We start from the raw sequence: 13917 nt of genomic DNA on the forward strand, positions 1-13917 counted from the left end.
GGAGACCAGGTCAAGTCCCTTCAAACGCACGCACCCCCACAGGTCTACATCGGCACTCCTGTTTTGCTAACACTAAAGAAATCTTTGAAAGTCATGTTCTATGACTAACGATTCATCTCCCTCCCCAGACCAGCTGATGCCTCGAGCCGCATTCTCATTTTCTACCACCATTTATGGACTCTTCAACTATCTCAACCTAAAATACCTCAACCGTCTAAACCTTACAAATGCTTCAGCAATTTTTCCACCCTTACTTGACCAACTGTCAAAACCTCATCATAATTGACTACCCCATCAGCCTGCCAAAACAACCCAATCCAGAACAATCACACAACTATGATAAACCCTTAGTGACTACAACCTACCCACAATCACAATCAATAACCGTCAAACTTAACAATCACCAGTAGCTGCAAAAAGTCAATACACCGTGATATACAGATTCTGTTTGTAACACTAGTCAAAGATCCTATCATATCCAAGGCTGAATAGGGCCAAAGTCCTAGAACAGCATACATTTATCTTTTACCATTGGTGTCTTCTCCACTGTCCTCGTAGACAGGGGAATCGTCAAAATACAAGGTTTAAGTAGTTTGAATTTAGGGAATGTTTTTATATTTTTTATATTTAATTTATATTGCGTATGCAACTGGTAACAGTAAGATAGAGTTCTCAGTTAACAATCTTGAATAAGTAGTTGAGATTTTCCTCTGATAATATGGATATTTTAGTGAACTTATTGTGCCACAGTCCCTTTAACTTCTTGTTAAATTTATGTAGAAATAAAATTGATTGTTACGATTTTACAGCGCTTTATCCAAGTTCCGGCCAGACCTGATGAGTTTGAAAATGTTACCAGAATGTTTCCGTCGAGGCGTCAAAATTCCGCCTGAGTTAGTGAAGACACCAGCTGATGCTGCTCGTAAACCCGAGGACGTCCTTGATTACGTTCCAGGTACTGTGATTTTTTTAGATTTGTGCAGGTCTTGGATCAAGAGTTTCCTTTTAATAGATTAGGAACCCCGAGTTCTATTTGCTGTTTACAAAAATTTAGATATGTTTGAAATCCTAAATATTGTTTCAAAGTTTTTTTATCATTGATAAATAGGTCCAAAAAAGCTAGAGTACAATATTTATTTGTTTGTTTGTGTTTTGTCAACACCATTGGTACTTTTTAAGTGTCTTGTAAAGGACGGTTCTTATCACATCATGCATAATGTGTTGCTATTTCACTTTTGGCACCATATAAAAGTTTGTATTCCCAAAAGCAAACATAATTTACATCAACACACTTTGTTGTGGTTTAGTGAAACAATTATTTTTATCTGGTTGCAACTTTTGCGTTTAAATGGAATATCTACTTTTTGGCTATACAATAGATTTCCCTCACAGTTGACCATGATATGAACTAATAATATTTATTTGTTTCCAACTTTCAAACATGAATTGAATGTCTACTTACATGGTGGAAGGAAAAAACATAGGTGTGCTATTCTCGTCTCACCCAAAAAAATCACCTGATTGCCATATAAGTATACATTTGTTTTGATTTGATTGTCATTGTTTTTAAAATTTTTTCTAAATGGTGTAATGGTGTTTGCAATCTGGGTGATGTCAGCATTTAACGGGAATACCAAACCTATGTTTTTAGTGTTTTTACCTTCCACCATGTTCTACTTAGGTGTAGTTATACATTTGCCAGTGTCTTGCAGTTCTCAGATGAAGCCTGTGTGTATGTATGCCAGGGGAATGATTCCTGTTCTTTGTTCATGTTCTTGTTGTTCTTTGTTTCCTGTTCCTGATTCTTTGTTGTCCCAGGGGAGTGCTGGGTCCAAGTCCTCAGTTTTGTTGGCAGAGAGTCAGCCAGTAAGGCCGTGGCAGGATGGATAAAGATGGAAGTCGCATCATTTAGAGGTGCCAAATTGTATCAGGTTGGTTAGTGAATTTTCCTAATGTAATTTTAAATTTACATAATGTTTCAATGCTGTCTAGACAGTTGTAAAGAACAGAGCTAACCTTAAAATGGATTTTTTCAAATGTATATGATCAAAAGATTTTGGTTAGTAATATTCAATTGTGAAATCATGCCTATTAAAAGCTAAATTTGTCTTGCAGTCTTAATTTATCTTGGTTCTACTTATATTTATAAACAAACGTTTTAAGAGTCGGCAGGACCGCCGGTCATCTTAGAATTTCTGCCCATAACGGCAATATTAATGGTTGAAGCATATTACAGCATTGTTTATTAAGATTAAAAGTTACAAAACATCTAATTTTAAAGCTATTGAAACCACGGATGTGATTTGCTATATACTTTTTAGTTTTAATACTTATTATTTTGTCAAACTACATAATATATGTTGACTTAAACTGTGATTTTTTCAACCTCTAAAACAAAAGTTTAAAAAATCCAAAAAGCAATTCATACGGAAAATATATTTAAGAATCATATAAAATTTTGTGCTCTGTAATAAAGCTTACGGTGCATGATTAATATGCTTCAACGTGAACGCATGTTTTTGATCGACGCTTGGACAACTACTTTTTCGCCTGGCATCTGATGTTCAACGGCAATGCAAAATTATTGACCCCTGCCGACTCTTAAATCTTTGACCTTTAATTTTTTTTTCATCAGCTTTTATCATAGATTCATAAAACTTAGAGGAGTAAGATTATTTCACTCAATGGGTAGAATTTCAAAAGGTTTACTTACATGTTACATTGGATGTTTTGGTATTTATTTATTCACCCAAACATTTTCTTAGCATTATTGTCCTTGTAACTTTGTCTCATAAAACAAAATTTCACAAAATTCACAAAATTCACAAAATTTTTGGGGGTGAGTTATAATTTTTTAAAGAATTTAGTGTCCTGTATTACAGTATTACTGTACAAACTATATTAATTAACTATTTTGTTGCCCAATTAATTACTACAATTAAATTTCTAGAAACTAGAATAACACAACTTAATACAAAAATGTCACTGGTGTTGAAAAAACACACTATTGGCACAGAAATCAATCTGTTAAAAAAATCTTTACTATAGTCCATAGGTGAAAAGATGTATACATTTCTCTTGAATAAATATACAAAATAGCTAAATTGTTTTCCTATTCTAACTGATAAATACCCCCGCCGCAGCAAACCTGCAGACTAAGCGAATTTCAACTCGTCTGATTACATTTTTACTAAAATATTTCCATAAATAAGACATATTATTCCCTATTTAAATAACATTAGATTTAACGAGTGCTTAGGTTTGCTGCTACGGGGAAGGTAAAAAGTGTTTTTTGACCATACGTCAATAGTATAGGATGAAATAAATAAATTTGCCAAATTTTATCAATATATACCCATAAACAAGTAAACTACAACAATTTTCATTTTCTCCATAAGAATAACATGGGAATTTTTAATTACACTATTTTTGAATTTTCTCCGTGACCGTTAGGCATACAACAGCGCTTCAATATACTAAATTATTTATTTTTTTAAGCTCTACAAAACGGTTTAGAAAGAAATCGCAAAATTTATTGTTTTTAGGTTCAAAAATGGGAAAAACCCATTTTTACCCCATAAAACCCCCCATAAACCCCCGTTCCCATGGTCCGATTATGCTGGATCGCGAACTCGTTTGAATAAACGTAGGTTTACACGTTTGTACCAAATTTCATTAAAATTGGATCATTTTTGCTCGAGTTATCGCGCTAACGGACACATATATATATATATAAATATATATATAAATATATATATAAATATATATATAAATATATATATATATATATATGAATTTGAACGGATGGTGTTTTTGGCCTCTAGGGACCTCAAAATGAAAAATTAAATCGGTCTCGGGTCCAGGTCTTACCATGAGTACTACGGTAATAGCTTATTCCCTATATGGGAAATTCGCTAATATTCCCTATATGGGAAATTCGCTAAAATGTAATAATTTTTATTACCAGTTCAAGCTTGTAATATTTCTTATTCTTCTCATTTTCAGGTAGACAGACAAGAACCTACGAGCTATGGACATCTACCAGCTCAAAGCGTGGTTCGTGGCGTAACCACCTCTTTGCAGCAATTATGTAAAGATGCGTCTGCAGACGACGTTAACACGATCAACCTCTGTCTAGTCGCTCTGCTACAGCCAACGCCCAAACCTTTGCCCTCCTTATCATGGGCATTCCTTCAACAACTGGAGCGTTTAGAGGATGCTGAGTTGACAAAGAATATTGTCCGCCTCACTTCTAAACAGTCCCAGATTTCTCCATTGGCTAGAAAAACCACCGAAGCTTACATCAGCGATTGTGGAAATAATGTAAGAAATGTTTGTATTTGTTTGTGGGTGAAATTCAAACATCTTAAATCTCCTCTGATCTTCAAGAATTGTTGGAATAACAGCCTGTATTTTAAGATTTTGTTTGTGGTTGGAATTCGCTGTTTAGATTTGATTTGTTTTGAAACTTATAACTTTTGTAATTTATAGCTAATGATAAACGTGGGGAGCTAGCTGGTCTAGTGGTAAAGCGCAGGACTTTGATCCCTAAGGTCCTGGGTTCAAATCCCGCCACCAATGGATTTTTATCCAAGTGATATTGCCGCAACCCCTAGGTCTAGCCTGAATTAATGTGACTTTAGCTTTAACTTCAGCTTTAACCTAAAGCTAAAACTTTAATTTCAGAAAGATAAAATTGAGTTCTTGTACTCGACTCTGACTGATCTATGCAAAGGTATTCCTCCCACCATCTTGCGACCTTTCTTGGAGAGGACTCTATTTTCAGCGTTAAAGGAAAAAGGTAGGCTACACTGAATATAGTTTGAAACTTTATTTAATTAACTACTCGTATATTTATTTTAGTATAATTCTAAATGTCTTTGGAAATTTTCCCAATAAGTTTAGGTCAAATGCACAACATTCTTGTACAATTTGAAGTCTCCAGCTTGTTCCAAAGAGGTTTAGGCCTGTAAACGAAAGTCAGTAATTTACATTGCTATTCCCTATTAGAATAACATTGAGTGAAAAAAAACTTTTTTGGGAGGAGGGGGGGTTGACATTTTTTCGCTGGGAATTATCATGGGACTTTCTTGGGTTCCAGTCAAAACCCTGCCAAATATCAAGTCTCTTGTTCATCTAGAAGTGTTTTAGAATTGCTGGACCTGAGTCAGTCAATAATATTCCTAAAATCTTAAATTACCTAATTCATTACGCGAATGCAAGATTTTTTTTAGTTACTAATATCAAGCTTAACATGAGCAATTTTGATCTTTTAGATTACGACCACTTTTCAAAAATGATCAGCAGCATCAAGACTACGTTAAAGGAAGAGAAGATCCATGATGCAAACAGAACGATGCTTCATCAAGTTGTCAAACTGCTGTGGGAAGCTATCGAGCCTCAGAGTCCAGTAAGATGAACTTTTAATGTTGATTTTCTATGTAAGAGAAATGCATTTACATACTTAGTATTAGACTCTCTCACCCATCCTTATGTTGGGTTACAGCTGCAGTTATTTAAGATAACTTAGTTTAGTTTATTTTAGCAAAAGATGTTAGATTGTGTGGTAAAATAATTGTCCTTGAAGTGCGGTTAAGCTATTACACCTTCCATAAATTCAACAGCCTATTTATTTAATCATTTTAAAATTTTAAAATGTAATTTTCTTTCTAAATGTTTGTAGTTTTTGTTATTTGTTTTGATATGTTTATTTATGTTAACCACCACTTACTTGGAGCTTGATAAACCAAGCAGTATTACAACCCAGTTCTGACATCCATTGTGTCTGGCAGGATATGGCTCACACCAGAAACACTGGTCTAATGTATGTCGTACTGCAGGTACTCTCAGACTACTTCGCCTGTGTAAGTGAGTTGCTTGTTAGTGTCACTGAGAGCATGACATCCACCTCTACAATGTGGGAAGTGACGAGCGCTCAGCTCCAGAAGGCTTTCCACTTGCGAGCGTACATGGTGCTCACTCCAGAAACACTGGTCTAATGTATGTCATACTGCAGGTACTCTCAGACTACTTCTCCTGTGTAAGTGAGTTGCCAGTGAGTGTCACTGAGAGTATGACCTCCACCTCTACAATGTGGGAAGTGACGAGCGCTCAGCTACAGAAGGCCTTCCACTTGCGAGCATACATGGCGCTCACTCCAGACACTCAGAACCCACTCAACTGGATCAACGAGATTATTGACGCTGCAGCAAGTAACATAGGGTATGTACTGGTGAAAATGCCCAATCAGTTCTTTTAGATCCATCAATATAAAGTTTTAATGCAAATAGTGTTATCCTAGTTTACTAATTATTGTTTAACTGTGTAATGATTATTATTGTCAACTAAGGGTACAATAATCACCTTTGGGATGCCAAAGGACGTCTTTTAACCCAAACATAAATTATGGGTGTAGAAAGAAGTGAGATCATTTCTGTAGTTTGGTTACTGTTAGCTGTTTGTTTTGGGTTTACTAATGTTAGTTGCTTAAACATTGTTTTAAAATATTGTCACTGAAGTAAGAGCATTCACTAAAAAGTCACAGATTTTTATTTATAGCAATTTAGAGTATACAATTTTTATCCACACCACAGAATAAAAAAAGCTTATACCTGTTTTTTTTTTTTATTTACTAACATTATAAGCACAAATAAAAGAGTAACAATGTAACATAGAGCACAAGGGCTAGGGGTTCAGAATTGTTTGTGAGGATAGCAGACTTACCTGAATGGGAAAGGGTCCAAACTGGCACAGGATACACAACACTTTACACTATATACACAAAACATTAGAATATTTCACTGTCACTGACAGCATTTTCAACTAATGAAGAGAGTTTTCTTTTGGTCCAATATAATGGCCAGTCGGCCAGTGAGTGCAAAATGAGAAAAGTAAGATTGTTTAGTACTTCCAATCTGTATTTAGACAAAGAATCTTGAAACTGTACAATGTATTTATACACTTTCATAATTTAGCAGTGAAGAACTCTTGGTTTGTGAAATTCAAGTAATTTATCCTATTGTAAACAAAAAATCTACATATTACAGATAATTTGTCCCTGAACAATCACCGAAGGTAACTAGTAGATATGTTGATTTAGAACAGATAATTGTTAAATGCAAGATATCGAGAGTGAGTTATCAGGGAAGAAATGTTGGTAGCCATGTGTTTATCAGTTGCTACTGTTTCCCATAGGGAACAGCCATTGGCTATGCAGTTGGTGACGGAGGTTATGTACAAATTGAGGAACCATGAAACTGCCTGGCCTTGGCTACGAGAACTTATGGGACAGTCTCATCTTTCATCAGCTGATAATAAGGTGTGATAAATACATATGTAATTGTTATATCTAACATTTTGTATATTTAAATTACACAAATTGTCTGGTTGCTTTGAATAAAAATGTTGAACCTACAGACAGAAAATAACAAGTTTCATCAAACACCACCAAATAGAAACATCAATAATTATATGATGGGTTAGCCTCTGGATCAAGGTAATGCAAATATAAGAGGTTTAATTTACCTGTTGCGTCAATTGATCCTTAAGTTATGAAATAACTACGGCCGTTTCGTACTGCTAAACGAGTACATCTTCAGGTTGTCTATGAACGTTAAAATACGGCCTTCTCATCCGTGGGTGGAGTCGTCAGCACATTTGACCACGGATGAGAAGGCCGTATTTTAACGTTCATAGACAACCTGAAGATGTACTCGTTTAGCAGTACGAAACGGCCGTAGTTATTTCATAACTTAAGGATCAATTGACGCAACAGGTAAATTAATCCTCTTATATCAATAACTAATTAATATACTGCAAAAAAAAAATTAAACTTGTCTTTATGGACATAAAGTTTATGAAATAAAATTAATTTATGATCTTGTTTGCCTCCTCTCAAGAATTGGATGCATCCAAGCATCCCCACATTCTTTGTTTTCTTGTCTGACTTCTTCTGCTACGTAACAAAAGCACAAGAAGGAGTTCTTTAACACTCCACTCCATTTTGACAAAAGAATCATACGACATAAAACAGAGTACTTTTGGGTGGCTGAGACCTTGTGAGAAGGCGGCCTAACAATTTTTTCCTTTTCTAGGGAGGGTTGGAGTTTCTAGTGACGGTGTTTATGTTGTGTGTCGACATCATATCAGGCTTCAGTAGCCTCGCTCCAGGGCTCCAAGAGTCAAAGGCTAGCCTCGCACAGGACACAAGAACCCTCAGGTTTCCTCAAGCTGTCGTCTCATTGGTCATTCGGTTTGGTGATGCCAACACAGTAAGTATTTAAACTTACTGCAGTAAAAACAGCTGTTCATTGGTACAACTGTGGATGTCGCTTCTTACATGCGTTGTAGGGTTAAATAAGTTACTCTGTAGGGGAAAAAATAAGAATCAGTTTGAGTAAAGGGCCTCAGCTGTGAATTTTGTTAATTTAAAATTTGTCTGCTGTTATTACAAAAACAATTAGTCATCATTTAAAAAATTTTATTGCATTATTTTATTACCTTAGCAAATCTTTTTATTAGCAAACTAGCTGGCCCGACAGACGTCGTCCTGTCCTAATCTAGTTTTATGTCAAATGCTCGTTCATTTTCAAGATGAGCTCGTTCGCATCGCTGAATCATGTCGTGGTTGAAGTTCGTTCACTACGCTCACTCACCTTTTGGTTGAAAATTACTTTGTTTTTTTTTCACACATTTTATTGTATCCCACAGTTTAATGAAAACATTTTACTCTGTGCTAATGTAAAGGAAATTTTTTCAATTTTTAAAATCAGATTGTTAAATAACGGTTGGATGGATTATAAATTTCCTTACATAAAAACCTTCCTCTGGCACTAAGGAACACAACAAAAAAAGAATCATCCAATTCGATGCATTTGTTCTCGAGTTATGGAATACAAAAAAAAGGGATTCATTTTTATTTATATAGATAGATTTGCAATATAGTATAGGGAATAGTATATTTCATCACTACTCTTTTTGACCCGAGGTCAAGTTTTACGATCGAAGCGAAGCCGAGGTCGGAAAATGAGGGAGAAAAAGTCACTTTTTGTCCGTGTAGTGAACTATATTTTTGTCATATATTGCATCATTAATTAACTCACAAAGCTACAAAACTAAATAATTTTTATGTAAAGATAACCTCTCAAAACGGCTTCCAGCTTGTTTTCAATTCTGCTAATGCAAATAAACAGCTGTTTAGTAAGTGATTCAATCATTTCGTCTATTACGAATTACATATTACAGTACATTATTCCATCGATATGTCGAGCAATCGACAACAGGCTAACACCTTACCTAATAAATCAATCGATAAATAATTTTGATCGATACAATTGCCACAATCCAAATTTACATCTGCTTACAACAGCTGATTTTTACTCCCTAGAGAGTAAAAATGCTACTTTAGACCAATGCATGCATTAAAAACGGCTGTTTTTGCTGGAGTATGATGAAAAAGCTATTATTGTTTTATGTTTTACGGTAAGACTTAGACCAAGAAGCAATTTAATTTTTTATTTAGATATCCCCAGAGGCCAAAAACACCATCCATTAGAATTCATTTTTGTACAATTAATGGTTACAGAATAAATTGAAAACAAAAATATAAATTAAAATTTCTTGTGTTGTTTTTATGGAGATTAAGTAAACTGCTGTGGTTTTCTTGACTATGGATATATTTTGATCAAACTTGGCAAATTTATTTAGTTCATACTAAGCTTTTAACATAAGCAGCAGCGAACATAAGTACTCGATACTCATTAAACCTCATGATTTCAAATAAAGGGAATAAATCGGGCATGTTAAAAAAAATATTTAAGGCAGGAAAAATCCATTGAGAATGGAAATTTTCTTAGTCTGCAGATTTGCTGTGGTGTAATATTATCGTTTCACATTGTTTGTATCAGTACAATAACATTTACATTGTACCCTTTATGGACTTTAAGACAAATTTAAATTTACTGTTGTGTTGGTGGAGCAAAATGTGTTGCTTCACACAGTATCAGCTGTTTGTATGCAATAGCAAAACAAGACGGAAATAGTTTTGTGGGCAAATTAGCTTAAATAATGAGTAATGACCCAATATGACAAAAAGTATCCAGAAGTGTATTTTTGCCCTTTTTTCATTTTCCAACCTTGGATTAGTCGCGGTTGTCAAAATTGAACTTGTGTAGAAAAAATAACTTTATGCACGAGTAAGGAAATATAACTATTGTTATTTCCTTTTCAAAAATGTTATTCTGTTAATTTGTTTGTTTAAATGATTTTTAGTTTTTTTTATTTATCTGATGAAGTTTTCCAAGTTGTGATATTCTATGTCATGTATTACTTTATATAAATTCTCAAAATGTTATAGCAAACCCAAATTATTTCAGATGGTGGAGTGGCTTAATCATATGCGATGCTGCGAGTCATTTCCCACCAATCTGACTTCAACGTTTCAACTTGCCGCCAGAAATGTGTCTTTCTTAACAAGATAAGGTATTTTAGAAATGTTAATATAATTATTTATTTATTGTTGTTGGACTTACATTTTTCCCACTGCCTTAGAGTAATGTAAATTTTTTTCAACACTGAAAATGGGAATGTCTTTAGAAAAAAAGGGTAAAAAAACGGAACCAGTTAGCTTATAAACAAAGTAGTATATTTGACTGAGTTTACCAGAATAATACACGTATAAAAACTGCTTAGAGAATAAAACATCGAAACATCACAATAAGTCCAAAAATATAAGCGCTCAGTTCTTATTAATAGATATTTGTGCAAAGATTACAAATATAAACATCCTAAATAAATTTTATGGAATCCCTTAAAATCTCGCAATATATCGTAACACTAATTTAGACTGAAAATCAAAACAGTTAAAACATTTATTGTGAAAATTCAATTTATAAAATGTATGGGTAACGTTACTAGAAAAACATCCCTAACTTATGTACAATCTTATAATTAATAAGTAAAAAATCTTAAGTCTTTTATAGACAATGATGAAAGTCTTTTTATTGAGTTTGTCATGAAAGTGAAAGTCCTTGATAATTGAAAGACGAGAAATAGAATGAATAAAACTTATCACAATACTGGCTCGGATATGTGGTTTTTGTTGATGAGGTTCGCCATCACAACGTAAGTATCTTCCTTACGATTTCCCGGAGACATAGGTAGATATAGTGGTTCTTCTTCTTCTTCTTCTTTGTCTTCAGCGACAGAGTAAATAAGATCTGGCGTAGAATATTCTTCTTCTGACCTGAATAGAAAAACAAATATGTTGTACAAACCTCATTCAATACATATTTTTAAGAGGTTGGCAGCCTCTGTTAACCTATACTTACCCAACTAAATAAGCCTCAACGACCTGTGCTTGGAATGTTTCAAGCAGAGCAAGAGGTGAGCTGGCACAGCGGCAACACATACTGTCTACTAAAACTAGTCTTTGGTTTACTACGAACTGGCAAACTATTAAATAAGCTGCAGGCAAAAAGACAGGTTAAATCTCCCAGCAATTACAATTCCTGGAAATATTTAATTTTGTTGTGGTTTGGCTTATGTAGGTTCTTTGAATTATATGTATTGTCTCTTAACCGATAGTTTTAGTGATGAAAAACAACACAAACACAATAAAATAAAGGGTTAAAAATTTGGTGAAAAAGATTCTGTAGTTTACAATGCGTTTTCCTCTCAATTTGGTGTAGTTAAAAAATTAACGTACTCAACTGAAATCAATAATTGACCACATCCCACTCATCTTAAAGTGTTCATTTTTATTCCAAAATCGCTACAGAATTGACATAGGAATAGGTAATAGGACATCTATTCTATAAATTTTCAAAGGTTATTCATAGCGGAGAACAAATTACGACTACCTTCTTTGACGATCAGGGTATTGGAATGTGTTAAAGAAATGAGTGTTGGCTCACTAACAGGGTAAAAGAAAATTTGGCCAAATTGCAAAAAAAATTAATACTCAAATTAAACATTACTATCCTACTTAAAGTGTTAGAGGCGCTAGTTACTGATAAATTTACATCCACAGGTCTTAACTTATGGTAAAGGAAAAGGTCGAAGCCACAAAGTACTTCATCCGGATTTGTAGAATTTATGCACATACCAATGAGTTGTTTAAGAGACCATAAATATCCAAGCACCTGAGAAACGTCTGCAGTATACCAATCAGTTCCTCTAAAAAGATGACTCCCTCTTACCTGATTGCCAAGAGTTGCCCTTCTTAACTCAAAGAGCTCCTCATATAGTCAAAGAGCAGGTAAAATCAGCTGTTTCCTCCTCTGACCTACCGTTTTTCATACATAGTAGTGCACTATCATACAAACCGATTTGTTGCAGATGTTTTCTGAACTGAAAACTTCAGTTCTACTGTGGTCTGATGTTTCACACATCTAACCTCAGAATACCCGAGGCAACTTGTTTTGAAAGTGTATAAAGAGTGAGCTTACTTACTCTTAGAAGGAGTATACTGTGGGAGCGAGCTGATCTAGTAGTAGAGCATGGGGCTTTGGAGCCCGAAGTCCTGCATTCAAATCACTCTAATCACAAATGAATTTTATCTATGTGATAATGCCGCGACCCTCTAGGATTAGCCTGAAGTAATGTGTAGAACCTAGCACCCTAGGATGTGAAGGTGGGACAAAAAAGAAGGGATACTTTAGCCCATTGCGTTTCAGTGGCCCATTATGCAATGGAGGTGCACGGGTACATAGATGGGTCACTTAGGCATGAATAACTACAGATTTCCCTCCAAATCACCACCTACCCGCTAGGCTCGTGCTTCCTAGGCGGCAGTGGAGGGGGATCCTCCACCTGAGGTCGCATGCTCTCGTAATCGTTCTCGTCAATCTCCTCGTAGATCCCGGAAGCTATTGATACTCCAGACTCCCGACGGCCGTCTCGGAACTGTGCTCTGCGGGACTCTAGGTTCGGCAGATCTCCCAGCGTATCTGGCTCTGGCCAATAGGAGTCCAGACACTGGTAGTCGTGGAGGGAGTCGGGCTCACTACACCCAGGGGTTGTTAACATGAGGCCGAGCCCTGCATGGATTAGGCTACTGGCAACCTGTAGGGAAATGTCCAAATAGTAATTAGACAATTAATTAGCATGAATTTGTTTTTGTTATCTTACAATTTTTGCTATCGAGTAAGGTCTTGCTAACTCAAAACCTGATAAACTAGAAGTTTTTTGTTGCGAACCTGAGGAGAATATTTATTATTTACACAAGTTCCAGATTAACTCTTGCCAATTAAGACCATGACACATAACTGACCTAAGTAAGTAGCTTCAATGAACAGCATCAGTGCATTGCTTTTGCCATTTAGACTTTATCTCATATTTTACAGTTGTGACGAGTGGTCATTGTACTTCATTGTTTTTTTTTTTTTTTATCTCCTTATCTTATCTTGCAAGAGTGGCAGAAGCCATGCACTTAATCCAAGGTTGTCGAATTATTGTCCGCTTTTTGTATTATGTAAGATCCAGACTCAAAAGCGGAAAAGTGGTTTTATTCGAAGACTTACTTTCAAAAATGGTTGACCACAGACACTTTCATATCTATTCAATAACTGACACAATTACACAGATCTTTTTATTTTTTGTGCTATCCAACTATGCCACAGTTGAAACTCAATTCAAACCCACCTTATCGTTGGAGGTGTTTCTCGACATGCTCTGAGTGCGGAGATGAAACAAAGAGAAGTTGGAGTCTTGCGGCCAGCAGCGCAGGTCCCCCTCGCTACGACTGAGGCGACGCGACGCCAGCAGGGCAGGTGAGGGGTGTGGCAGAGGGGGGAGGGGGGAGGACGTGAGGCGATGTTGGGGTTTGGATAGGAACTTGGATATCTCAGTGTCAAGTTCGCTACCTTGGAGACAGAAGAGACGCAGCTCTCCTTCTCCACAGGAGAACTCACTGGAACG

The 13917-nt window shown here is 35.5% G+C and overlaps 2 protein-coding genes across 3 annotated transcripts in view; one reads left to right on the forward strand and one right to left on the reverse strand.

The window, feature by feature from the left end:
* LOC128997253 (focadhesin) overlaps nt 1–10518 on the forward strand; it is a 55537-nt gene extending 45019 nt beyond the window's left edge. The window contains exons 14-22 of the mRNA XM_054422866.1: nt 810–955; nt 1819–1931; nt 4006–4323; nt 4687–4801; nt 5277–5410; nt 6017–6222; nt 7195–7318; nt 8094–8270; nt 10374–10518. Of these exons, the coding sequence (XP_054278841.1) occupies nt 810–955; nt 1819–1931; nt 4006–4323; nt 4687–4801; nt 5277–5410; nt 6017–6222; nt 7195–7318; nt 8094–8270; nt 10374–10478 (1438 nt within the window). The 3' untranslated portion in view covers nt 10479–10518. The remainder of the gene's footprint in view (nt 1–809; nt 956–1818; nt 1932–4005; nt 4324–4686; nt 4802–5276; nt 5411–6016; nt 6223–7194; nt 7319–8093; nt 8271–10373) is intronic.
* Nucleotides 10519–10630: 112 nt separating this feature from the next.
* LOC128996503 (uncharacterized) overlaps nt 10631–13917 on the reverse strand; it is a 46116-nt gene continuing 42829 nt past the window's right edge. For both annotated transcript variants that reach the window (XM_054421880.1, XM_054421879.1), the window contains 3 exons: nt 13642–13909; nt 12764–13062; nt 10631–11242 (listed from right to left, as the gene is read on the reverse strand). In XM_054421880.1, coding sequence (XP_054277855.1) covers nt 11068–11242; nt 12764–13062; nt 13642–13909 — 742 coding nt within the window. In that variant the 3' untranslated portion in view covers nt 10631–11067. The remainder of the gene's footprint in view (nt 11243–12763; nt 13063–13641; nt 13910–13917) is intronic.

Source organism: Macrosteles quadrilineatus, unplaced genomic scaffold (genome assembly GCF_028750875.1).
Source record: "Macrosteles quadrilineatus isolate MER2022 unplaced genomic scaffold, UCM_ALF_1.0 Scaffold_6__1_contigs__length_79288215, whole genome shotgun sequence".
Lineage (NCBI taxonomy): Eukaryota > Metazoa > Arthropoda > Insecta > Hemiptera > Cicadellidae > Macrosteles > Macrosteles quadrilineatus.